This window comes from Narcine bancroftii, chromosome 11 (genome assembly GCF_036971445.1).
Source record: "Narcine bancroftii isolate sNarBan1 chromosome 11, sNarBan1.hap1, whole genome shotgun sequence".
Lineage (NCBI taxonomy): Eukaryota > Metazoa > Chordata > Chondrichthyes > Torpediniformes > Narcinidae > Narcine > Narcine bancroftii.
The window spans coordinates 91287114-91314124 of NC_091479.1; the positions used below are offsets into that span (position 1 = coordinate 91287114).

Here is a 27011-nt window from a genome sequence, read left to right on the forward strand (position 1 = left end):
AAAATACTAAGAAACAATAAGTATAAATTGTCACGAGAGAAAAATAATATGAAAGAGTAGGTATGTATTAATGGTTGCCACCAGCGTTGTCTCCGCTCCATCCTCAACATTCATTGGAGCGACTTCATCCCTAACAATGAAGTACTCGAGATGGCAGAGGCCGACAGCATCGAATCCACGCTGTTGAAGATCCAACTGCGCTGGGTGGGTCACGTCTCCAGAATGGAGGACCATCGCCTTCCCAAGATCGTGTTATATGGCGAGATCTCCACTGGCCACCGTGATAGAGGTGCACCAAAGAAGAGGTACAAGGACTGCCTAAAGAAATCTCTTGGTACCTGCCACATTGACCACCGCCAGTGGGCTGATATCGCCTCAAACCGTGCATCTTGGCACCTCACAGTTCGGCGGGCAGCAACCTCCTTTGAAGAAGACCACATAGCCCACCTCACTGACAAAAGACAAAGGAGGAAAAACCCAAACCCCAACCCCAACCCACCAATTTTCCCCTGCAACCACTGCAACCGTGTCTGCCTGTCCCGCATCGGACTTGTCAGCCACAAACGAGCCTGCAGCTGACGTGGACATTACCCCTCCATAAATCTTCGTCCGCGAAGCCAAGCCAATGAGAGAGAGAGTGCTAGAAATAGTGATGTAACAGGACTTGGACACAGGTTGGGGACCACAACATCGTGTGCTGAAGGGCCTGTGCTGTGTTGTTATATGTAAATTGTTTGAAGTTTTATTAAAAAGCTTCTGATATGTTCCCTTGCACTTAAGCCAAAACTGATTGTGACTGCATCATTTGGAATTGAGCCATCGAGAAGAATCGAGTACATACCACTGCTAGAGAAAGCTTTGGAAATGGCTATACACAAGCCAGATAAAGTCATCATCTACAATCGGCCCAACATGGTGAGTATTAAGTTCAAGCTATTTTGATATAAATCTCATCCCTGAAATCCTCTTTTATAATGTAACAACTTTGTGAAGGAATTTATTTTCATTTTTTTTTACATAACAGCTATACATCTTTGAGCCTTTCAGCACGGAACCAGGCCTAGAGGCCTAGCTTGTCGGTGTCAAACAACATGTTCTCCTGCTTTATTCCCACTTGCCCGCATTAGGCCCAGACCCCCTCCCATCTGTGTAATTTCAAGTGCTTCTCAAAGAGAGGGAAGGTACCTAGCACTACCACTTTGTCTGGCAGCTCATTCCATACACTTACCACCATCTGAGTGAAAAACTGTCCCCTCACATCCCTTCTAATCCACCCCCCCCCCCCCGACTGTTACTTTTCACCTTATCCATGCCTCTTATAATGTTAGAGACCTCAAGAAGATCCTTTCTAAACTTTCTATGCTTAAAGGAAAACAGGCTTAGTTTTTCCAGTCTCTCGTAATGACTCAACTTCTCTAATCATGGTGGCAGATTGATAAACCTTTTCCAACATTTTAATATCCTCCCTATAGTTTGGAACCTAACCAGCCCATAATATTCCAAGTGTGGCCTCACCAGTATTTTGTACGACTTCAATATGACATCCTAACACTTGTACTCATTGTCCTGAATTTTGAAGACAAACATCTCAAATGCTCTCTTCACTACTATGACCACCTGTGCTGCCATCTTTGAAGAGTTATGTACCTGTGCTTCAGGTCTCTCTTCAAGTCCTGCCCTGGTTCAATTTACCCAATGTAACACCTCACATTTCTCTGTGTTGAGATGCACCTGCTGTTCTTTAGCTCAGTTTCCCCATTTGATCTGGATCCCACTGCAAACCCAGGTAACTTTCTCTATGCCAAATAGTGAAACACTAAAGTCTGCAGATAATGAGATTGTAGTAAAAACACACAGAAATGCTGGAGGAACTCAGCTGGTCTCGCAGCATCCATAGTGGGTAAAGATATATTACTGATGTTTCAGGTCTGAACCCCTCAAAATATAAGCAAAAATCAGGCAAGCATCCCAATTAAGATTGGAGACTGAGGGAGAAGAGTGGGAGGGGGAGGAGTGCGGACCATCTGCCAAATGGTGTTAATTGGATGTGATTAGATGAAAGGAGTCAGGGAAAAGGGAAGAGAGAGAGCAACAAGGACAGGATTCCCCTTGTCCTTATCATCACCCCACTAGTCTCCATGTCCAACATACCCTCTCTACCATTTCTCCCACCTGCGACATGATCCCACCATCAAACACGTATTCCCACCTCCTGCATTAAGTACCTCAGCTCTGTCCGCCGTGATAGCGTGGATCTCCCAGTGGCTGACATGTCTGTCCATGCTCTTGTGCACTGTCAAACTGAGGCCACCTGCAAATTGGAGGAACAACTCCTCATCTTCCATCTGGACACCCTCCAAATGGATGCCATTAACATTGATTTCACTGGTTTCTGTTAAACCACTCCTCCCTCCCCAATTTTTGTCCCCCATCTTCTTTCCTTTACCTCTGTTTTTCTTTCTCGCTAAGCTCTCCTTAATCTTCTGTGGTGAATGTCTCCCCTCTGACGAGCCTTGCTGGACTAACATTGGCTGTGCATTATCTCTCCTGTTAAGGATATTCCCCTTGGATATAACTGTATATGTATCTATTGTCTTTCATTATTGTACCATGAGTTTCTGCTAATAAAAGCCGTAATTATTGTTTGACCACATCGTCTTTGTCTACTTCATCAACTGGCACTTCATCTTCCTTGGCCAATCCAATGTCAATAGATTTCATTTCTCAGAACCCTCCCCACCAGTTTCTCCACCACTAACACCAGATTAACCATTCTTTCATCTTAATATACATAAAATCTTTCTTTGGATTCTCTCTCGCACTGTCTGCCAACACTATGTCAAAAACCTAACTTTGCACTCCTTATTTCCTTCACTGTTCCTCAAGGATTTCCTTGAACTTGACAGCCTTTTTCTAACATATCTTTCCTTTTTCTTTCTAACCTGTGCCTCTATATCTCTCTATATCCCATGTAAAGTAGGGTTCCTTTAACTTGCCATTTCTGCCCTTCACCTCACGGGGAAAGTGTTCATACTGGACCTTCCTTATCCGCTCCTAAACACCAGCCATTTAGCAGATGTGCTCTTGCTCTGTAACATTTGTGTCCGGTCAACTAGTGTTAACTATTGTCTAATCAATGATGAAATTGGCCTTGCCCCAGTGGAGGATTCTCACTTGAGAACCAGGGTTATCCTTTTCTATAATTGTTTTAAAGGTAATAGAATTGTTATCACTGACCTTAAATTATTCCCCTACCAATACTTTGGTTACCTGTCCAGATTCATTCCCCAATACAATTGCACTATTACCCATTCCCTTGTGGACCTATCAACATTATGCTGTAGAAAGTTCTCCTGGACACATTTATCAAAGTTCATCCCATTCAATTCCTTAACACTTTGACATTTCCAGTCATTGTTGGGCAAGTTGAGATCACCTGCAGTATCAGGGTTGCAATTTTTACAGACCCTGGCTACCTCTCTACGTATTTGATTCTCTAGCTCCCTGTAACTGTTTATTGCCCTACGGTGTTCACCCATCAAGATGACTACTCTATAACGGTACCTGATTACCACTCACACACTGCCTCACAGTAATTTTTCAGCAATATTCTCTTGAAAGATTATTGTAGTATTTTCTTTGACTAGGATTGTAACCCTCCCCCCACCCCCTCCCCCCCCCATTCCTATAATGCTTGTAACTACAGTAGCTAGAACATTGAGCTGCATGTCATGATTTCCTATAACTATGTCTTTGTTATGGCAACAGGGTCCCATTGTTCTGGACCTATCCATGCAATAAGTTCATCCCCTTTCCCGTCAGCCTTCTTGCGTTAAAATAGAAGCAACATAGATTGCTTTTCTCACTTCGCTTTACCTCCACTGACCTGTTCTGCTTCAACATTTGCCTTTCTCACTGTCCTTAACCTTTCAGTCTCACTCTGTTGAGCTAGGATCCCACCCTCTCCCAGACAAACAAAGCCTCTTGGGTGAATCTTGTAAATCCTACTGCCAGAATATCTGTGCCCCTCTAGTTCAGGTGTAACCCATCTCTCTCGTAAAGGTTGCCTCGACCTCAGAAGTGATTCCCATTTTTATCAATCTGTAACCCTTCTTCCTGCACCAACTGCTCAACCATGTATTCATGTTCTCTATCCTCTTATTCCTACTTTCACTCCATGGTGCCCTGGTAGTAATCCAGAGATTACCACCATGGAGGTTCTTTAGCGCATATCCTAACTCCCTATATTTGTTTAGCAGGATCTCCTCCCATTCCCTACGTCATTGATATCAATGCATAACCTGGCTGCTTGCCCTCTTCTTTATGAATGTTGTAGACGCTTCTGATTCAGGCACGTGAGAGGCAACGCATGATCTGGGAGTCTTAATCTTGTTCGCAAAATTCCGTTACTTCCTCTGATTATTGCATCTTCTTTCTTTCACTGTCTCTCTCCTTTTCAACCCCCCTTCCATTCTGAGCCTCAGTGCCAGACAGTGCTAGAGACATGGCTACCACCACCTACCACCACCACTCTCCCCACCACCACCACCCCATTTTAGCTCCTAACCCTCCAACTGTGTCCAAAGCAGTAGTTAAACAAGAATGTCTGCAGACACAGGGGTTGTAGTGCAATACACGAAGTGCTGGAGAAACTCCGGAGGTAATGCAGCATTTATAGGAAGTTAAATTGCATCTAATGCTTCGGGCATTGAGGAAGGGCTCAAGCCCAAAAGATGGGTCACTCTCAACTTCCTGTAGCTGCTGCGTGACCTGCTGAGTTTCTCCAGCTCATTTGTGTCATCCAAAATGGTTTGTTTCCGAGGGGGATGGCCACAGGGGGTTTCTGCCCTCTCAGGCTGCACCCTCTACCTTTCTGGGAGGTCAGCCAGCACCTCCCTGTTTGCACTTTAGCAGAGACCATGTCACCAACATTCTTCCCAATGTTGTGCGTGTCCTGACAATAACCACACCAGCAGTGCGAGTATAAGACAGCTTTAATAAACTAATATGTACACTAAGAGGTCTTGTCTCTCTGTAAGACGAACCTGGAAGGCTAGACTGTATCTCTGGACTACTTTATATACAAGGTTACCGGTATAACCCCTGGTGACCTAGTAGTATAATTACAGGGCGCTGCAGCTCAACTAGTTCTCTGTACATCCAGCTGCCTGATCTGGTCCATCAGAAGTTGCGGATGCATGTACATCCCACAGGAGCAGCCATTTTTATTAAATGTGGAATGATTCCTTGCGTAATTTCACACAGGAGAGTAGTAAACATGTTGCCAGTGTCTGACATCCCATTGTTTCTCTCCCTATTTTCATGCAAGCTATTTTTTCTCACATGATATTTGATTATTTTTGTCATGAACCAACACTAAAGAGTTATTTATGGAAACCAATAAACACCTTTGGATATGAGGAAATCTGAGCATCTGGCAGATATCCATGGAGAGAGTGCAAACTGCACAAGCAGCGTCCCTGCTGAGGATTAACCCTTGCCTCCTGGAGCTGTAAAGCAGCAGAACTTACTCTGTGTCATCTTACAATTATTTCCCACAAGAGAAGCCTCATTTCAAAACGTATAGAGGTTGGAGGGTAATTGGGCGGCATGGACTCATGGGCCAGAAGGGCCTGTTACCATGCTGTATGCCTACATTTAAAAAAAAAATAAAAAATTAAATATTTCTTACTTCCAACAGCTGGTCACTGAAAAGAAAATGGGAATGAGAAATGTATAAATCCAGAAAAAAAAATCCAGAAGTGGCATCCTGTTTGCCTCCGATACCTCTTGATTAGTTCAGATGAGATCAACTAATTTGCTTGCATCAGGAATCAAACCTCGCAAGTTTCTGGTCAATCTACATGGTGAACTTAAGGGCCTATCTCACTGGCCTGGAGACTAGATGGCGACCTGGTGGCGACTCGAGTCTCCGCTGGTTGCAGAGACATCTCCGCGACGTCTCCTGGAGACTAGCCGGGTCTCTGGGGAGTCGCGGGAAATTCAAACATGCTCGATTTTTTTTTTTTTTGGAGACTTTTTCCAGTCTCCAGCAGGTCTCAGAGATGTTTCTGAGACTAATTTTGTCCGCGACTGGGGAGACGTCTCCGCAACTGAGAAGATGTCTCGGAGACGTCGCCGCGAGATCCGGGCGAATTGGTTGTCACCTTGTCTGGAGACACCTCGGGCATCACTTGGTGAGAGCGGAAACCATTTTTTGGTCTCCCAAGTTGCCGAGTTGCCGCGACTGATCAGTCGTGGAGAAGTCTTTGTCAATGAGATACCAGTGTTCAGGCACATATCCTTAAGGATTGAATTCTGATATGAAATAGCTATTCAGTCATCAATGCAATCACATAATATATGTAATCTTTACTACATCTTGTTTGCATATATCTCTCCTTCCACCCACACCCCCTCTCCCCCCCACCAAATGCAATGAGAGGATAGTCTTCCCTTAATCTCTGTCAGAAGTATGAAATCATTCTTTAAGAGTTTAGATAAATTCATTTGCATAGCCTTGATCCTTGTGAGAATTTATCAAGTGCACAAATGAGCTTTATATTTGTTTTGTGAAGTAGTTTAAAAGGCCTCAAAGGTGCAAACAATGTTATATTAATACCCTTCTCTTTCCAAAAGTGTGGAAGGTTTTATTTTTGTGTAGCTTGGGTTGAAAATGGATAATTCATCATCAGAAAGGGTAAAGGAGGTCAGCCTCTCTCAGATGCTGATTTTGCGATTAGCACATATCCATTTCCAGCATTAATGAATCTACTTCTATCACTTGATGAAATGTGAAAATTGCAATAGATTTTGTAGTAAATGTTATGATTCTATTTTAAAATTATGTTTTAGGAGACCGCTCATTTGACCTCTGGTTGTGCGCTAGACTGGGATGAAGAGATTTCTGCGGCTCGGTGTCATGACTGTGTCCCAGTGTCTTCAGACCATCCCCTGTATATCCTTTACACGTCAGGAACAACAGGAACGCCAAAGGTATAAAATTCAATTGCTTCACGACTCATTAAATTTCTCCAGTGCTTTGTGTGTTGCTAAAATTATATTCTTCCGACTTGGTTTGGATTTTAAATTATATTCTTCCGACTTGGTTTGGATTTTAAAGTAGGAATTTAATGGAAACTTTTTTTTAAAAATTGCTCCATGTGAGTTTATTTTCAAAGATGATAAATATTTTCTATATGTGGGGATGTATTTAATATCTTAAGGAGAATGATAACTAATAAACAGTAAACATTGAATGTCCACGTTGTATGGAGCTTTTTGCCCTTTTCTCTTGTTTCAATGGGTATTTGCAAGCAAGTGAAACACGGAAGTATGCAGATGCTGTGATTGTAGTAAAAACACAAAAATCTTGGACCCGACCTGGCTTTAAACACAGGTTATTTCACATGGCAATTAAGTGGGATCTCGGCATAAAAATTGTTTCTTCGAGCAAAGCAAATGATTATCATTTCTGCACAATACAAAGGAAGTGGGCTGTTTAAACCAGATAACTAGTTTTCCCATTATACATAAGATCTCCTTTGGGTATTGTAGAGCTCGTCGAAAGAACCAAAGACTTGTTGATCCAAACCAAGGCTTTTATTAGCAAAAGACCGGAGCTCTTCACAGGTGGCCGACCAGTCCGGAATGATCCGACCTGGCTAGGGACACAACCCTTTAAGGCCCAGACAATAGGTGTGGCTTAGCTCTCAGCCAATCGCTGTAAGCACAGTCTAGATACAGTAACTATATACACTATGTACATTGGTGATAGATCTGTACTATCACAGGTATATTCTCACTCTTCCAGACCCACATTATTTGCAGAAACATTGGTTTCTTTTTACTTCTCTCATCTGGGGATGCACAGAGGATTGGTAGGGGCATGTCACAAAACACGAAGTACACGATAAATCAAGTTGATAGTTAAAAATGTTTTTCAGGGAGTTGTTCGTCCGTCTGGTGGATATGCCGTAATGCTGAATTGGACGATGTCAAAAGTATATGGTCTCCAGCCTGGTGAGGTGAAGTTTAATTCCATTACTTGTGAAAGATTTTTCCCGGGGAAACGCGCAGACAGACACGCAGAGCTGCTCAAAGATCTTAAACTCGGTGAAAGACGCTTATTGGTCTGCCTGAAGATTGTTGGTCTTCCAGCACAGTGAGATGTTAGTGAGGGAATGCTGTCGACTGGCACATTTCAGGCAGCAGGAGTACCTGCTGAGGGAAGCAGTGCACCTTGGTGCAGGCAACACAAGGGCTCTGTGGGGAAGGACCACAGTCTAGGGTCTTTCTCCTTCCAGGCACTGAAGGGCTGAGACTGGAGAAGGAAATTCCTCTAACAATGGAGGGGTTTAGTGGCCACTGCGCAGCAACTCGGAGGATTCATGTTACAATGTACTTAATGTATATACAAATATGACACGCAATATGCAAAAAATACGGAACGGATTTCCTTTGTGTGTAGCTTCACTGTGAATAAAATTTGTTTGCAGAAGAAAAATAGCTCTTTTGTATTTTCCAGGTCTGGTGGTCTGCTTCGGATCTGGGCTGGGTCGTTGGTCATTCGTATATTTGCTATGGGCCACTTCTTCATGGCAATACATCGATTTTATATGAGGTTGGTGGAAGGAGAATATTGTTATCTATTTTTTTTGCATGAGGATTTTGAGAAGAGTATTGGACATTTGGAATTTAGGTCCTCATCTGAGCCATTATAACTGATTATCCTTAGAGTAAGGACACTTCAAGTTTCTTGAGAGCTGCAATGGTAGAGAAGTGAAAACATAGTTACCTGGGGAAGCAAAATCATGTGTTCAGCAATTTATGGTGACTGCCAGTATCTACAAAGAGCCTGGAAAGTCTCGACAAATCTTCTGAAGAAAGGCCACTAATTTTGACGATAGGTGCAGGAGTGAGTTATTCGGCCCTTTGAGCCAGCACGCCATTCACTGGGATCATGGCTGATCATCCACAATCAGTACCCTGTTCATCCATAATCCGTACCCTGTTCCTGGCTTCTCCCCATGTCCATTGACTCCTCTATCTTTAAGAGCTCTCTGTAACTCTTTCTTGAAAGCATCCAGAGAATTGGGCTCCACTGCCTTTTGAGGTTTTTCCTCAACTCTGTTCTAACTGGGGCCCTCTGGTTCTGGACTCCTCCAACATTGGGGACATGTTTCCTGCCTCTAGCATGTTCAATCCCTTAATAATCTTATATGTTTCAATTAGATCCCCTCTCATCCTTCTAAATTCCTGTGTCTATGAGCCCAGTCGCTCCAATCTTTCAATATGTGGCAATGCTGCCATCCCGGGAATTAACCCCGTAAACCTACGCTGCACTCCCTCAATAGTAAGAATGTCCTTCCTCAAACTTGGAGTCCAAAACTGCACACAATACCCCAGGTGTGGTCTCACCAGGGCCCAGTGCAACTTGAAACATAAACTTTGTTTCTGCCTCTACAGATGCCATGTTTCTGTTATTATTTATTAACATCTAGTACAGGGTAAATGTAGGACCGAGAATAATTTTGATGCTAAAGTAGTTTAAAGCCTGGTGGTGGTCACTATTGAATAAATCAGCAAGAAGACAAAATTCTCTTGGGATTAACAGAGTAGATTCTGACTTGATGTTTTCACCAGCTGGGGGGATAAGAACCAGGTGTCATAGTTTCAAAGAAAGGGGTGTTCTATTCAGGACAGAGATAAAAAGACAATAATTCACTGAGAGGCTGGTGAATCATTGAATTTAATATTGTAGAACTCTATTAAATCACTTGTCATCTTTCATAACTTAAGTCCTAGCCCTTCGAACCAAGCCTCAAAAGACATTTTTCCAATCCAGGCAGCATCCTGGTAAATTTCCTCTGCACTCTCTCCATTTTGAGCTGCTAGAGAAAGTGGTGGACATAGGTGTAATTGCAAAACAAAATTGGCCACATACAAGTAAATGGATGTGTAGCTAGGCCAGTATGGATGAGTTGGACTGCAGGGCCGGTTCCCATGATGGGTAACTCTATGACTGACTCTGGTCATGGTTTTATTGGCAGGCACTAGGAATCGAATGGCCTTCTGGTTTTGCTTTTGTGTTCTTGCATTCTTAAAACAGGGCTAAATTATGCCCAGTACGCACACAATAGCCATTTTATTCTTCCTGTCACATCCTACTCCTTAGAAATAGGAACCTCAGTGTTTCTGGCCTTTTTCCTGATTTCAGACCCTTCGTGCTGTGCCCACCACTGCAATTACTGAGTGTGAGCTGTAAAAGTTACAGTGTCTACACTGCATTTCCTCTCGTCTGAAGAAAGGAGCAAACCTTGTGTAAACAAAAAGAGGCAAATGAAGTGTCTCACTCAGTTGATGCTTATGCCCAAATACTCTGCTCGATGCCACCTGTGCTCTATCCAAATGCTCTGTAGAGACTCAGTATATTCAAGACTGACGTCGACACATTTTTAGATACTGAAGAAATCAAGGGATGAAAGATCAGCTCTGTGATCTTATTGAACAGTGGAGCAGGCCTGGTGGGCTGAATTTCCTGTTTCTGTTATTTTCATGTTCTAACTTTTCAATTCAACATTTATAATACGGTATAAAGCAACCAGAATAACATAATTTCTTGGGCAATTTCTTCTTTTAGTAATGATATATAATTAACATTGTTCATTTACTAACACAGGAGATGTTGATTTTGCTCTGTCCATGAATCGCTCTTGAATAATAAATTGTTTTGAACAAGAACAGCAGTACAGTAATGTTCAGGCATCCATGTGAATTATAATCAAATGACCAAGATTACCCTTTGAAACAGTTGGCATTTGGCACAAAAATAATAACAAATATAACATTAAATAAAAAGTTATACGTCTAGCATAATTACACATTTAGCAGTGATGTCCTGTATTCCAAAGCGTAAGTTGAGATGTACAGGATTCATAAAACTGCTGACTATCACAGACATTTTGAAGATGTAAAATTCACCCTGTTTTTGGGAAGTTTTAAAGTTGGTACCTGTAGGCTTTAATTAAATGATCAAGCTAGCAATTCATACCACTCAGTAGAAAACTACCAATGACAGCATGGCATGTAGTTCCAGTGATCTGACTTCCAGAATTGTCTCTGTGGAGTTTGCATGTTCTCCTTGTGACTGAGGGTTTGCTCTGAGCCATGATTTCTATGTTGCACTGGACACCAATTTTTTTTCAAAAGATTTGCTTCTTGAGAAAAAAAATTGGCGGTTATGATAGACAACTTCAAATGAACGCAAAGGTAATTTCAGTTTTGCTGTATCATGTAGGAGGTCGGAGTAACATTAAATTAGCTTTTTATTGAATTTAGCATTTTTAATCGCATAATGATACTGACACCTTGCATTAATTCAGCTGACCTAAAAATGTTTTGCCACTCATCTGATGCCTCTTGTGTCAGTGTCCAACAATAGTTGGCCAGCATTGATGGATTCCATTTGCCCTGATGCTGCTTTTCCATGGTTACAGTGTTCTGGTGAAACTTTTCAGCATGTTCCTCACTGACTGCACCAAGATCAACAGGGAAGACGTCCGAGTGCAAAGGCAGAAGATGAATTTTCTGTGACATGCTTCATGGCTCTGTATGCTTGATGAAGACTTTAAGTATGTTAGGACACAAAAATAGGTTATATTAAAAGGTGGTACATGATAGGAAACTGTTAAGGTGATTTTTGTGATCAGCAGCTCAAAATCCATAAAATACACCCAAAGTGTTCAGGAAGCAAAATCTTTGTTGTCCAGTACCATTTGTTTACTTTAAGTCACTCTTACTCCACAGTAGAATTGGGCCAGCATTGATGGGCATGTGAAAGAGAATATGTTTTAGGGAAATGAGTGGGGGAGTAGGATTGGTGGGATTACTCTGAATATTGGCACTCAGCTTGATGGGTGAAATGTCTTCCTTCTGCCAAAGAAAATGGCAAAATATGTACATTCTTTGCTGCCTTATGAGATACCTTTTAGATTTTCTTTTTACAAGAAGCATCCGGTCAATTCTCACCCATAATTTGGTGGTGAGACTGGACTTATTTCAAATCTGTTTCTTATTGCAGGGGAAACCTGTTGGGACCCCAGATGCTGGAGCATATTTTCGCCTATTATCTGACCATGGAGTCGCTGCGTTATTCACGACACCAACAGCACTGAGGGCAATTCGTCAGCAAGATTCTGAGGCACTGCTTGGAAGACAGTACCATTTTCCAAGGTGACCCTTCGTGGGCTTCAGAGCTAAATTAAAAAAAAAACTAAACAGGCATTTAAAAAAAAAATAGCACTGCTGTTTGCCTAATGTGGGGGAGTCAGGCTCATTTTACATGGTTAACTAGTATATGGAAGGGAATATACTCAGCAAGGATTATATGGAGACAATATAGATTCTTTGTTTTTATTTAAATGTAAAGCCAACATAGTTTCAGCCTGAAATTCCTATTCTCAGGCCGAAAATGTCGGTTATGCTTCTTTACCTCCTACGGATACTGCGAGACCTGCTGAATTCTTCTAGCATTTCTGTGTTTTTACAACAATGACGGTGTCTGTAGACTTTTGTGTGTCACTCTAATATAGTTCATGCTATTTTATGGTGAAGTTTTCTGGAATTAAAAAAAAACTTTGGAGGAATTAAGCAAATTGAGAAGGATCGGTGGGGCGAAAGGAACTGTCGACGTTTCTTGTCAAGGCCCTACATTAGGAATGAGAGCAAAGAGAAAACGGGTATATTCCTTCTTCTTAATGCAGGTGCTGCTTAGGTAATGAAAAGAAAACACTCGTTTGCTGTGAGCAATTCGAACATTTCGAATAATTGAGCACAGATAAGGTGAAGACAAACACAATCTACTGGAGGAGCTCAACGGCTCAAGCGGAATCAATGGGAGAAAAATAAGGGTGGACATTTTGAAGCTTCTCATTCATGAGTTTGAATGAAGAAATTTGGCTCAGAACATCAATCATTCTTTTCCTCCCACTGAGCTCCTCCAGCAGATTGGACGTGGCTTCAGATTTCAGCGTCTGCAGTCTCTTGTGTGTCTCCATATCAGCTGAGTTTGGTGCTTGACTTGAAGGTGTGCAAGTGTTAAAGAATCAAACTTAAACCCGTCTGCGTCGTAAACATTGAGGCTTTAAGCATGAACTGTATTGGACGGGAAGGGGCCCCCTGGCTCACGTGTCTGTGCTGAATAAAAGTCCCAATAAAAATTCTTGCTACTTGCACATAATACATCTCTTTATTCCTGCATATTTATGCATCTAACTAGGAGCCCATTAAAATGCTACTATTGTATCTGCTCCCACCACTGCTCCTGGCAGCTTTTGTGTAAGCAGGCAAGGAAACAGAAGATTCTTATTGTTTATTTTGTATGCGGTGCAGAAGGCAGGCCACACAATAATTTTGCGCTGTTGGGATTAATCAGCTTAGTGAATTAATGCTCATTGCTTTCTTTGGGGCTGACTGTGATATTGACATTCATTTTATTGACAAAGTGATTTGATTTCTTGCTTGTAGAATGGGCATTGCCAGGCACTTTTGTTATGCAGTGTAAACTTTCCACTTGCCATTTTCTTCTTGGTGAATTTCTCGAAATCTCTGCTGCGGAGGGCTAGGGGCGTAACAAGAGGGAGCAGATAGAAAAGTTGAGGACTGGGGAATTCTTGGGAACTGGAGCAGAAGAGGGAATGGTCCTGAGGCAGGTCAGATGTGATCATTTTGAAAGGCAGGGCAGGTTGCTGCTCCATTTCTTGCTTTTATTTCCACATAATGGGCTGTTCTTCAAGCTTGCATCGAGTTTCCTTTGTCTCAACGTCAGAAGCTAAAACACAGGAAAAATCAGGGTGAGATAAGACAGCTAATAAAAACACCGAAGCCCTCTGTCACATGCTGTTAATGTTTTTCTAACTCCAGGTTGCGGACTTTGTTTGTGGCTGGGGAACATTGTGATAGAAATACTTTGAAATGGGCCAAACAAGTTTTCAAAGTTCCTGTTCTGGATCATTGGTGGCAAACGGGTAAGAATTGTTGATATTGATCATTAATTGTAGCGTGTGATCATGATGTGCCCGTCTACATAATTGTGCTCTTTAGTGATGCATTGATTCAGCCATTCAGCTTCCCAGCAGAGCAAACCCATCAGTCCTTTTCTTCTGCAGCCTTTCAACTTTCCTTTAGCAAACCCATCATGCCCTCTTTGTTTCTCTGTCCACCCGTCTGCGGAAAAGGATAATCTGCAGCTGCCAATTAACCTACCAATACACCCTGGGATGGGGGAAGAAACTGGAGCACCTGATGGAGACCCACGTGAAGAATGTGCACTGGGGCAAGACTGGACCCAAGTTCAGGGTCAACTCTGCTTTCCGGCGCTGTGGCACATCCACACTGTGCTGTGTCATTGCTCAAATGCAGAAATTGAAGAAATCAGGAAGGTCCTGCTGGACCTAACCAGGAATGACTGGGGGCATGTATCTACCTTGTAAAAGGCATGTAAATGCTGTTCAAGAAGCTCCAACCTCTGGGCCTCTGTACCCCTCCTTTGCAATTAGATCCTTGACTTTCTCATTGGAAGACTACAGTCGGAATGAATTGGAAACAACGTCTCCTCCTCACTGATTATCAACACAAGCGCACCCCAAGCATGTGTGCTTAGCCCACTATTCTACTCATTATACAGCCACGACTGTGTTTTCAGGCACAATTCCAGTGCTATCAACAAGTTTGCCAATGACACCACAGTTGTCGACAGAATCACAAGCGGCAATGAGGAAGCGTACAGGAGGGAGTTAGATCAGCTCTTTGAGTGGTGTCACATCAACAATCTTGTGCTCAATGTTAGCAAAACCAAGGAGATGATTGTGAACTTCGGGAGGAAGTGGGGGGAACATGATTTAGTCCTCATCAAGGACTCAGTAGTGGAGAAGGTCAAGAACTTCAACTTCCTGGTGTCAGCATCCTCAAGGATCTGTCCTGGAGCCTCCGTGTTGATGCAATAATGAAGAAGGCTCGTCAGCGGCCATAATTTGTGAAGTGCAAGAGGAGATTCGGTATGTCACCGAAGACTCTCGTAAATTTCTACAGGTGTACTATAGAGAGGATTCTGGCTGGTTGCATCACTGTCTGATATGGAAGCGCCAAATCTCAGGGCAAGAATAAACTCCAGAGGGTTGTTAACTTGGCCTGCGACATCAAAGGCACCAGACCTCACTCCATCAAGGACATCTACATGAGGCGGTGTTTTTAAAAAACAAAGACCCCCACCACCCCCGCACCACCCAGGCCATGCACTCTTCATTCTGCTACCAGCAGGAAGGAGGTACATGAGCCTAAAGATGAACGCTCAGTGGCACAAGAACAGGTTCTCTTCATTCTGCTACCAACAGGAAGGAGGTACATGAGCCTAAAGATGAACACTCAGTGGCACAAGGACAGGTTCTTCCCTGCTGCCATCCAATTCCTGAATGATCAATAAACCCAAGAAACTGCCTTACTTTTCATGCACTGTTATTTTTATTTACTTTTTAATATGTTAGTGTTGTAAGATGGTTCATAATATTAAGATTTGCCTGTGATGGTGCCACAAAACACCAAATTTCGTGACGTGTTCATGACAAAAATTCTGATTCTGAGTTCCATTTTCTATCATTCAGTTTTATTGGGGAGATGGTTGAAATCTTTGCATTAGCACGTGTTTCATGAAATTCTAATCCCTCCCTTTGTCATTTACCATCATGAGATGAGTAATTTTTTTCAAGAATGGGCCATTAAAATCTCTTTGTGACTTGTGCAGATGTGCAGCAATCAGGGTAACTAGAAAGGTATTTTGCCTTCTGCAGACATACCTGAGTTTTCATGGGAATGTATTTAAAGGGAACTTGAATCTTCTTGTTGGATGTTGCAGTGAAATTGCTTCTCTGACAGCACCACTGAAGGAAATTCAAATGCATGAATCTGACAGCATTGCATTCAAGATGAGTTCAGCGCAATGAGTTAAGCAACTTTTATCATCTCATTTAATATACTTTGTTCATATTGATATCTGTGTCTTTTCGGAATTGCCGTAAGGTACGTATATTATGGAGAGATGAAAGAAGTGAAGAATTTTATTTGCGTAATAGCAGATGCTTGCTCTTGGCACCCACTTTCCATACTGCTACGAGGTTAACACTTGAAAAGTGAAAGAGGAAAATTTTAAGTTTCGCCTTTACCAGAAAAAGAAATTGCTGAGCTTGAAAGAGCTATGAACTGAGCAATTATGTGAATGCGTAAAGGTCTGCGTGGAGGGGAGCAGGTGTTTAGGAAGGCTGTAGAGCTGAAGGTGGTTGAGAAATAGGGGAGGGATGAGTTTATATCGGAGTTTGAAAACATGCTTAACATTTTGAAAACAAGGATCAAAATTAATTCTTGTACCCAAATAATAGATTTTTCCATTGATAGAACTATAATATAAAACTAACTGGTTTCTTTTTTATTATTTCATTAGAAACTGGATCTCCAATAAGTGCAACTTGTGTCGGTCTGGGAAACTCCCTGAACCCTCCTCCAGGGCAAGCAGGACGACCTGTTCCAGGATATAATGGTATAATTCATACTCACTCTGCCTTCATTTGGGGATAATTGGTTCATGTTCTAAAGTTTCTCTTGAGAGAAATTTGCAATAAGCAGTGAAGAAGGGATTTCTCCAGGTTATGGAAGACCTGACATCGAAACCTGATGTTACATAAATTCTCCCATAGAACATTAAATATGTACAAACAAACAGACCTCAAAATTTAAGATAACGTTGAACAATTTATGACAAAAAATGTCTGAACGGGCAAACATCCAAATGTTCAAACTGTGATTTGATTAGAAAAGAAATAACTTTGATGAAATTGTGTTATCTTTGGCCCAAGATGTTTTACAACTATATCTATTGCTAGCTGTAAATCAGATTTTCGATTTATTGACAGAGATTCTTTTTTTCTTGCGGGCACAGCAGAACTACCACTAATTGGATTGAAAAATACAGAGAGTTACAGTATACCGTTTTCACCATTTTGCACGCCAGAAGATAAATGCTTTGATATACCACAATCTCAGTGTTTTTCTAACAATGGATGATTAAATTAAACTTATAGTTGATGATTATTAAGCCTAGTTTGGAGTTTGGATTGGGACACGTAGAGTCAAAGAGAGTGGCAACAGTCCCTTCGGCCCAACTTGCCCACGTTAACCAAACTGTCCCACCCACACTAGCCCCATCTGTGGAAGAAGCATTGGTCACTTGTTGCAGTACATCTGGTAGGTAATATTACATTCTCCCCATGTCTGAGTGGGTTTCTCTGGGGGCTCCTGTTTCCTTCCTCCGTTCAAAAACCTTCCTGGGAGTGTAGGTTAAAGGGATGTAAATTTGGCGGTATGGACTCATGGGCCAAAATTGCCTGTCACTGTGCTGTATGTTTAAATTTAAAGACTTTTTTTTAATTTGCTTCTGGAATTTAATTCTTCAAGAGGTAAAGTTGCTATTTGCCCAGAGCTCCCTGCCAGTGTGTCCCACCTCAGCAAACTTGCTCTCATAGTCTCCTAAGTACTGATCAAAGCCCAGTATTACAGAACTGTGACAGAAGGGCTTTGCAAATGTAAAACTGGGTTGAACGAGCAGTTAAAACAACAGCTAAATGAAAAATCTGGTGGAATCACTCTCCCTGCTTTGCTCTATGCAGAAAATAGCAAAAAGTGTAACTGTCCATGATCCCAAAAAGTATATCAAACAAACATAAACATTTTAAAAATAAACTGACATTTAAAATGCTTAAAAAGCAATTACATTGTACTAATCAATTCATTCATGTGACTCACCATAGACCTTTATGGCTGGCCCTCTCCAATCAAACTAATGGAAATGCCTACACCTGGATTAACCTGATTTCCCAGAGAGAAATACTGCATAATTATCATAAATATGTACTCTGCCATTTGTTTACATTAGGATTCCAATGTTCTAGTAAAGTTGTCAAAAGGGTGGTGAAGCGCATCCAGCAGATTCAGGACTTCTGCTTTCACACTCACATGTGGGAATTTGAGACTGGGGTCGATAATCTGGGGAAATTTCTGCAGTTCTGTGCAAAATCCAGGGCATGTTTCCTGGAAATTGCCATCTATTCTTTCATTTTTACTTTAAGAGCACAGCAATGTGGTGAAAATTGGTACTGCATGCCTTGGGCCAATATTTACTTTTGTAGTGCATCCAATATTAAAATTATAGACACTTTGTACAAGCATTGTTAACAGTGAAGTGGCCTCAATCATCGGATATACTTCAGGAGAACTTTGTTATTTAGCTAACAGGTCAGTAATTTCACTTTGGAAACTAAGATGTTGACATTTGGTTTCATTGCTTGTGATGAATGATTTCATAAATGCCCATTTTTGTACATTAAAAAGAGGTTTTGTCTTTAAGTGTTAATGGCACATTTCACAAAATAGGAGCAGTGAACCAAATTCCAATTTGAATTGTTTATAATGAAACTCCGGCTATGTGGCATATGGGGAATGTTTGACAGCTCTTGGGTTGTATTCTTAGGAGTACAGGAGAATGAGGGAGGGGGGAGGCGGAGGGGGAATCTCATAGAGACATTTTGAATATTGAAAGGTTTTGAATGCGGAGAAGTGGTTTCCCTTGATGGGTGAATGTATCCAATTAAAACAGAGGAGGAAGAACTTCTTTAGTCAGAGGGTCATGGATCTGTGGAACTCACTGCCGCACAAAGCAGTGGAGGGCAGATCTCTGGGAGTATTTAAACAGGAAATGGATAAGTATCTCATTAGTAAGCGGTATCAAAGGATATGGGGAAACAGCTGGAAATTGGAACTAAGCGTGAGCATAATTCGGCTTAGTGCAGAGTCACGGTATAGACTTGATGGGCCGAATGGCCGGCTTCTGCTCCTTTTAACGTGACTATTAGTATATTATAACAGGAATCGATGCAACAAAAATATATTTTAATAAATATCTTCCAGATATGATTGTGCATGTATAATTCGTTATTAAGGACTTCCTATAACCATATAACCATTTACGGAGCGGAAACAGGCCATGTTGGCCTTTCGAGTCCACACCGGTTCACTGATTTTGTGCGCCCTCTTCAAGCATTGGTCCCGGTAGATCTTCATTCAATAACGATGATACCCACTAATTTTTTTTCTTCCTCAGATATATGTTGGATAAAACTGGACAAAAGACAAGTAAAAAGAATAAAGTGCCCAAATTTATGGTTAAACCAATGCAGGAAATTAAACTTATGGATATATAGAGGAGGCAGCACCCAAAAGAGAAGGGGGGGAGGGGGGAAAACCAATAAATAGCAAAATTGTCCAGGGTGAACATTTTCATTGATTGTCGTCATAGTATACTCCATCTCAGTACAGGCCACATATGAACTATTTAACCTCTCAGGATGATGCTTATCACATGGCTTGGAACCTGTGACAAGAATTGTAGCTGTTCTTTCAAAGTAGTTTATTATAAATTAAAAACAGGTTGTGCTGATTTTTATTTTTCTTGTGCATGGCTTTCACTGTATCAGGCATTATTTTCTTTGTATTCCCTTTTTGAATATCCACAAATCCATTTAATTCATCGACTTCTAGTGGTATGGTCAGCATGTTGAATAGGGCTATTATTTATATGCACAGTAAAACCCCTGTTATGCGGAATTCAAAGAACTGGGAACCTCAATCAACTGGCAAAAAAAAAGATTAAAAAATGGACGTTTAAAATTGGCGCACCTTGCCGTTAGTTTGCAATCACGCAAAACGCAATCTCAACCAACCAGAAAATACACTGATCCAGCATCTACCAATCCCCAAGAGGTGCCTGATACCAGGAGTTTTACTGTAATAGCCAAACACAAAACAGGCATCAATGCTTTTGACAACTATGGTCAGGTGTTATTTAGATATCAGGCATTTAATCTGATTTATTAACAAGATTTGATAATCTTTTAATTTTATAGCTGTAATTCTGGATAACAACATGAAAGAAATGAATTGCAACAGTCTGGGGAACATTGCAGTGAAGTGAGTATTCATTGCTCTACTAGGATGCATTCAGCATTGTCCCATTTAATAGATCTGACCTTATTTTTGACCAGCCATCTGAGTTCTGGGCTATTGATCCAGAGGCATGGTTTATATCCTGATATGTCAGCTGGGCAATTTAAATTCAATTACTATCTGGAACCTAAAAGTTGTCCCAGTAACTGTAAGCCCAAAACTCTTGGATTGTAGCAAGAACATAGCTGGTTCAGTGATTTCCTGCAAGGAAAGGATTGTGGCTTTTGGAACTCGTGTTAACGAACATGGTGTATTTTATTTAAAGGAAAAGACTTTATGAAAGCACTGGGGAGATTGCTAATATCATTTTGGTACTGGAAAAATAATGCAGACCTATTTCAAGTGCAGTGTTCTACCTCTCACTTCCTCCAATTCTGAGGAAGGTTATTGACTTGAAGCATTCACTGTACCTCGTTTCACAGTGGGGTGAAACACGAAAGTCTGCAGATGTTATGATTGCAATAAAAACACAGAAATGCCGGAGGAACTCAGCATTTCTGTTTTTACCTTTTATCTCAGTAACTGCCTGACGAGCTGCAAATGTACATTTTCTGCTTTAATATGGAAATTTGTGCCTGCTTCGTTCCAGTTCTCTTCATCACAAGCTGCTATCCCTGTTTTAATACAATTGTTTCCTTTAAGGTTACCTTTGCCTCCAGGTACATTTGCAACACTTTGGGAGAATGACAAGCTGTTTAAAGAGCTCTACTTTACTAAATATCCTGTAAGTATGAGACTTGAAGAAAATCAATTTTATTGCTGACTAGAATGAGTGTTCGAGGTTTCCTGTTGCTGGTGTTTGAAATGGTTAATTTTTGAGTTCTAGAAGACTTTCAACCTTTCACCCTATCCTCCTGCTGAAGTAGATGAGGGAGAAGATAAAATGCCCTCTGAAACCTGTTGCCTCAGTCCAAATTGAATTTGATTTTGAGCTGACAAGAGACCTCGCACTATATGGTAAAGAGCGTCATGCAAATGTAGCATTGCTTCAGGTCAGCCTGGCAGTATTACACTGGCTACCATGAATGTGGTTTGGTCACCTAAAAGATGGGTGGCTTTCTTTTATGGTACACTTGCCCATCAAATCAATATTCACTTTCTCCCTGCAACACCCCCAGTTTACACCCTCACTCTTCTTCCACACATGTGGTAGGGTGGCCAAATGGTCTAAGATGGGATGGCTTGAAATTTCACCAAATTTCACTTGTTCAGCTTTACATCCAGATTGGCTTGGTATTGTGGAGAGATGTGACCAGTGGTATATTGCTGCCGGGACTTCAGTTGTTTGTGATGCCACTTGAGCGTGAATGTATGATGAGTAAGTTTGTGAATTAAACAAAATATGGTGGTGTTGTGGTAGTGAAGAAGGTTGATTTTCCTACACAAGTATGTGGTTCAGCTGGAATATTGAGCAGAATATTGGCAGATAGGTTTTAACCTTTTCAAATGTGAATTTTAACCTTTCTGGGAAGTCCAAATTAATTAGGGATGTTGATGAGCAGAGGGACTTTGGGTCCAAATCCTAAGTTTCATGAAAGTGGCAATGCAGATGGTAGCCAGTATGGTGAAGAAGGTATATAGAATGTTTGCCAGGGTGTAAATTACAAACTTTTGAATGCTGCAAAATGCATGGACTGGCCATATTTGATGTGCAACTCCAGAGGGGAGCGGTAGCCTGTGAAGAGAGATTGAGTCTTATGGGGCTGTACTCCCTTGAATTTAGAAGAATGAGAGGGGATCTTACAGAAACGTGTAAAATTATAGAAAGCATAAATAAGGTAGAGGTCGATAAGTTGTTCTCGTTGGTGAAGGAGATTAGAACTAGGAGACATAGCCTCAAGATCCAGAATAGTAGGTTAAAGATGGAGATGAGGAGGAACTGCTTTTCACCGAGGGCAGTGAATCCATGGAATTTGCTGCCATTGAAGAAATGGAGGCAACCTCAGTGAATGTATTTAAGACAAGGTTGGATAAATGTTTACAAAGTAGGGGAATTAAAGGGACATGGGGAAAAGGCAGGTAGGTGGAGATGACCCTATCAATCAGATCAGCCATGATCTCATTGAATGTCAGAGCAGGCTCAGTGAGCTGGATAACTGATTTTTGCTCCTATTTTTTGTGTTCTTTTGTAACTTTGCTTTTCACTTTATTAGAAAGGATGTGACTTTCCTGGAGAAGGTGAGGAGTTGATTCACCAGGATGTTGCCTGAATTGAAGAGCATTAATTATTGGAAGAGATTAGATACTGGGTTTGTTTTCCTTGGAGCAGAGGAATCGGAGGAGTGACCTGAAAGAGGTTCATAAAATTATGAAACCATAGATAAGGATGATAGTCTACCTTTTTTTCCCATGGTAGGGTGTCAAAAACAAGAGGGTACATGTGTAAAGTAAGAGGGATGAGGTTGAAAGGAGACCTGAGAGGAAGATTTTCCACAAGGAGGGTGACTGATATCTGGAACAGAGGAGATAGTGGAGGCAGATACTATCATTCTGTTTATGAAGCATCTAGACAGGGATTTTGAAGTATGGCAGACTATATGGTCAAATGGGATTAGTATAGAGAGGCATAATAATCGGCATGGACATAGTGTGCCAAAGGAACTGTTTCAGTGCTGCACAACTAACTCTGACTCTCTAGCTTTACTGTCACAGACCATTTAGTACCAGAACCCTAGACTAAAAATGGGGTTATAAACAGTCCAGTAATGCTTATAATGTACCAGTTGGCAGAATCTTGTGCTTTACTCAAGCCTTTATTGTGCTTGCAGCTTTCAGTGCTACAAAAAGTGGGCATGATTCATAAAGTACACTCACAGATAATGATACTTGATTACTGTGGCACTTTTATCTTTGATTTGTTTTTAAACTTTATGAAATGCAGGGTTACTACGACACAATGGATGCTGGCTATATGGATAATGATGGATATTTATATGTTATGTCTCGTATGGATGATGTAATCAATGTTGCAGGTCACAGGATTTCAGCTGGAGCTATTGAAGAGGTAAAATAACTTGAGAATATTTTCTCGCCTAAAACTTCTCCCTCCCCAGCTGATTAACTGATAGTCACTAATTTACTTTCTGAAATTGAAACAACTCGATGTAAAACTGATTTTTCAAGTAATATATGATCTCGCAAAGCATCATATAATATACTGAAGATATTTGCTCATATTTCTTTCAGTCGATCATTTCTCATCCGGCAGTCGCAGACTGTGCTGTTGTGCCCTCAGAGGATCCAGTCAAGGGACATGTTCCATTCGCCGTGTGCGTTTTAAAGGCCGGTAGGGTGATTAATCTTACATAGTTGTCTTTACATTCCCGATTAATAAGATTCACATTGTGCTTCATAAAATATGTACAAACAGGTGTAGCTGAGACATTTGAGAACCTTGCGGAAGACATTGCTCTAATTGTTCGGGATTCCATTGGTCCAGTTGCTGCGTTCAGGAAAACAATTTTTGTACCACGGTTACCAAAGACTCGTTCTGGCAAGATTCCTCGTTCTGCACTCTCGGCAGTTGTAAATGGCAAGCCTTTCTCAGTAAGTTGGTGTTTTTCATTTATTTTGTGCAAGAGTTGTGATTTTGAACTTTTAATTTTTATTATATATAAAAACATTCTGTTTGTCAATTCAAGATCCTTTTATTGTCATGTTTATGACATTAATGAAATTGATTTTAAATGTAGACATACAGCACAGTAACAGGCCATTTTGGCCCACGAGTCCGTGCCGCCCAACTTGCGCCTAATTAACCTACACCCCTGGTACGTTTTGAATGGTGGGAGGAAGCTGGAGCCCCTGGGAAAAACTCACGCGGACTCTTGGAGAACGTATCAACTCTTTACAGACAGCACCAGTCCCAATCGCTGGCACTTTAAAGGCATTGTGCTGAATGCCTCGCCAACAATGCCATAAGCCAGACAGAGATTCGGCATCAGCAGAAATTGTCCAGCGCTCCTTACAGTCAGAGAAAGAGAAGCAAAAGAGGCCCCCCAAGATTCAGGCATCCATGGATTCACTTCAGTCCAAAACGTCATCAACCTAAGCTCCAGATCCAAACCTCTTATACAGTCAAGAAGGTTCCAATACCTGGTACCACTTTCAGCCAGTCTCATGCCAGCAGCTCAGCTGCGTGGGTTGCTCATTTCAAGTCATGAGTCAACAGCCCATCAACTGTGTAGTTTTCCACCACAGTGCCCCTCACTGGTCCGCTGCTGTGGTTGCCATCTCACAAAGTCATCTCCTTTGCTTCTCTTTCTTAAATGGGTCGGTTGGTCTGTGCTTTCCTGGTCCCCCCCCACCCCTTTTATTCAAGTGCCTGTAATGATGTGATCATAGTTGCAATGCCTTACCGTGTGATTATACGTGGCTGCCATCAGGGGGCTGACATAGTATGCAGTATCTGTAATGGAGACTTGCAGCCTCATGGTCTGCTTCACGGTGCTGTTTACAACAACTTTAAAGTAAATAACCTTTTCCTTCATCCATGTGTTGTCTTAAGAACTCACACATACGACTACAAGATGAAACAGTGCCTACCTGTGTTTCCTGATGAAGGGCTTGGGCCCAAAATGTTGGTTACCTTTTAGTTCCTATGGATGCTGTGTGACCTGCTAAGTTTCTCCAGCACTTTTGTATATTGCACCTGGCTCCAGAAGCTACAGATTTTCTTGTTTAGCTGGCATAATAGACTGTTAGGGGAAAAAGGCATAATGATCTATAAATGTTAAAGTAGGAAATTTGGGCTCCTGAAAATGTTTCTTGATGAGGAGGTTGGTTTCCTGGCAAGTTTCCAGTTTGAGCTCAAACCTAACTACTCATTGCAGTTAAAATTTCAAAAGATTAACTCAATATTTTTGGTTAAAAAAACTTCCATTAAATGTTCACTAATTTCCATTGAAGTTTAGTTTCCGCAAGCAAATTAAGGTTGGCTTCTTGGGCAATCAGGAACTGAAACCTATCAGAAGTGTTGTTAATAGATACAAAATTTAAACTTACAAGATGGAGATGGACGTGACTCTGAGAAGAGCATGGTAGAGGTGAATGTGGAGAGGGTGCTTAACATTCCTAGAAATTTGGCAGAAAATAGTGTAAAGTATCAAAACATTTTAATTGTTTTGTTCATATTCAAGAGCCTACACAATCAGTAATGGGGTACCCATGCGCTCCTCAGTCTTTACTGTGACTGACCACACAAACCAGAGTGAAATTGGATTTTGTTCCCAGTTATGCCAAACCTCAAGTAAAAGACATCCTTCTCCCTCACTGACCATGGCAGCACTCCAGTAATAAGGGCCAGTGAAAGAATATACTTCACTGAATTTAAATTGCAAATTTGGTTAAAAACTTTCTCTTTTCCTCACTTAATTTATTCTTAAAAATGTGTATAGAACTATCATTTTATGACTCGAGTAGATACTGCTTTTGGGAGTTCTTTAGAACAGCCATTCTCAACCTTATTTGTGGTCCCCAGGGCTCTGCTCTGTTTATGGGCCTCCTTCCCTGTGAAACAGTCAAATTTTGGTTTCTTCCATACTTCTCTCCTGCCAACTACATTACAAAAAAAAATTATGTAACATGAGGTGAAAGGAAAACAAAGCTTCCACTTAAATGTGCTAGCCCCCCTCCCCCCCCCCCCCATTAAGAATGGCTGCTTTAGAGTTGTGCTGTGCAGATTAATAATCAATGTGGTCTCACATGACCTCTCCAATATAAATAAACTTTGTCATAAACACTTACAACTTTAATGGTGGGACCATCAGATTTATGAGGTACAATGAAATATCGGTCAGTTTTTTTATAGTATTTTTCATTACTTCAGTTTATGTTCCAGATTATAGCTGACTGATAGTCATGCAGCAGAGATCCTTCAGTCTGCTGAGTCTTCACTGACCATCAAACTCCAATTTATACAGTACTCCAAAATTAATCCCATTTTATTCTCTCCCACTCACCTGCATGCCAGGAGCAATTTACAGTGGCCAATTAACTAACCCACCAAACCTCATATCTTTGATACATCGAGGAAACTGGAGCACCCAGAAGAAAACCAGACCATCAAAGGAAGAACATGCAAACAACCTTTGAGGTCAGGATTTAATCGAGGTCTTTTGTGCTGTGAGGCAATGCCTCTGTTGGCTATGCTACAGGGCTGCCCTGATTTTGTTTTAATCAACAAGCCAAATTACATTTTTTGTAACATTTATCTGATAAGCACTTTGGTACAAATTGTTCTTTCTTTATGATTATTGCCATTGCTAAGAATGTTATTTTTAATTTCTTCCATAGATAACACCAACTATTGAAGATCCTGGAGTTTTTGCAGAAATCGAAGCTATATTGAAACATAAGAAAGTGACATCTTAACTTTAAATGCATTACAATGAACTAGCATTCGTTTTCCGATCTGGTGTCCTCTTGCAACAATCTCTAAATGCAACATGGAAAATCATTTTAAACCACATAGCATTCAATTCTTTAATTTCTGCAGAGGAGCTGCATTGATAAGATTGTACTGCACTGTATATTGTATCAATACAATTATAAATACAGACTGTTTCCTGGGTGAAAATTTAATGAAATTAATGTCATACCATTTGGGTCCAAAATTCTTTAAAGATTATGAAATAAAATTGAATTCCAGTCAAAAACTTGCAAATAAAACCAGTTTTAAATGTGACTATTGTAAAAGGTAACTTCTAATTCTGATTTATCCTTAATTTTTTTTTAGGATTTTCCATTGGTTTAACACAGTGTGATGGAATCATGGAGAGTACACAACATGCTCTTGTGACCAGCCTATCCAAACCAACAATCAAGTACCCATTTCCATACTAATCCCATTTACTAGCACTTGGCAATTCTAGTACTTATCTCCAACTTCTTAAAGATTGTGAGAA

The 27011-nt window shown here is 41.1% G+C and overlaps 1 protein-coding gene across 2 annotated transcripts in view; it reads left to right on the plus strand.

Annotated features, from left to right (window-relative positions):
* The window catches only part of acss3 (acyl-CoA synthetase short chain family member 3), a 47359-nt gene extending 20568 nt beyond the window's left edge, over positions 1-26791 (plus strand). For both annotated transcript variants that reach the window (XM_069904024.1, XM_069904025.1), the window contains 13 exons: positions 781-915; positions 6856-6996; positions 7947-8027; positions 8528-8623; positions 12083-12234; positions 13924-14027; positions 16493-16588; positions 20007-20070; positions 20749-20830; positions 22988-23110; positions 23293-23392; positions 23477-23652; positions 26401-26791. In XM_069904024.1, the coding sequence (XP_069760125.1) occupies positions 781-915; positions 6856-6996; positions 7947-8027; positions 8528-8623; positions 12083-12234; positions 13924-14027; positions 16493-16588; positions 20007-20070; positions 20749-20830; positions 22988-23110; positions 23293-23392; positions 23477-23652; positions 26401-26478 (1428 nt within the window). In that variant the 3' untranslated portion in view covers positions 26479-26791. The remainder of the gene's footprint in view (positions 1-780; positions 916-6855; positions 6997-7946; positions 8028-8527; positions 8624-12082; positions 12235-13923; positions 14028-16492; positions 16589-20006; positions 20071-20748; positions 20831-22987; positions 23111-23292; positions 23393-23476; positions 23653-26400) is intronic.
* The last annotated feature ends 220 nt before the right edge of the window (positions 26792-27011 follow it).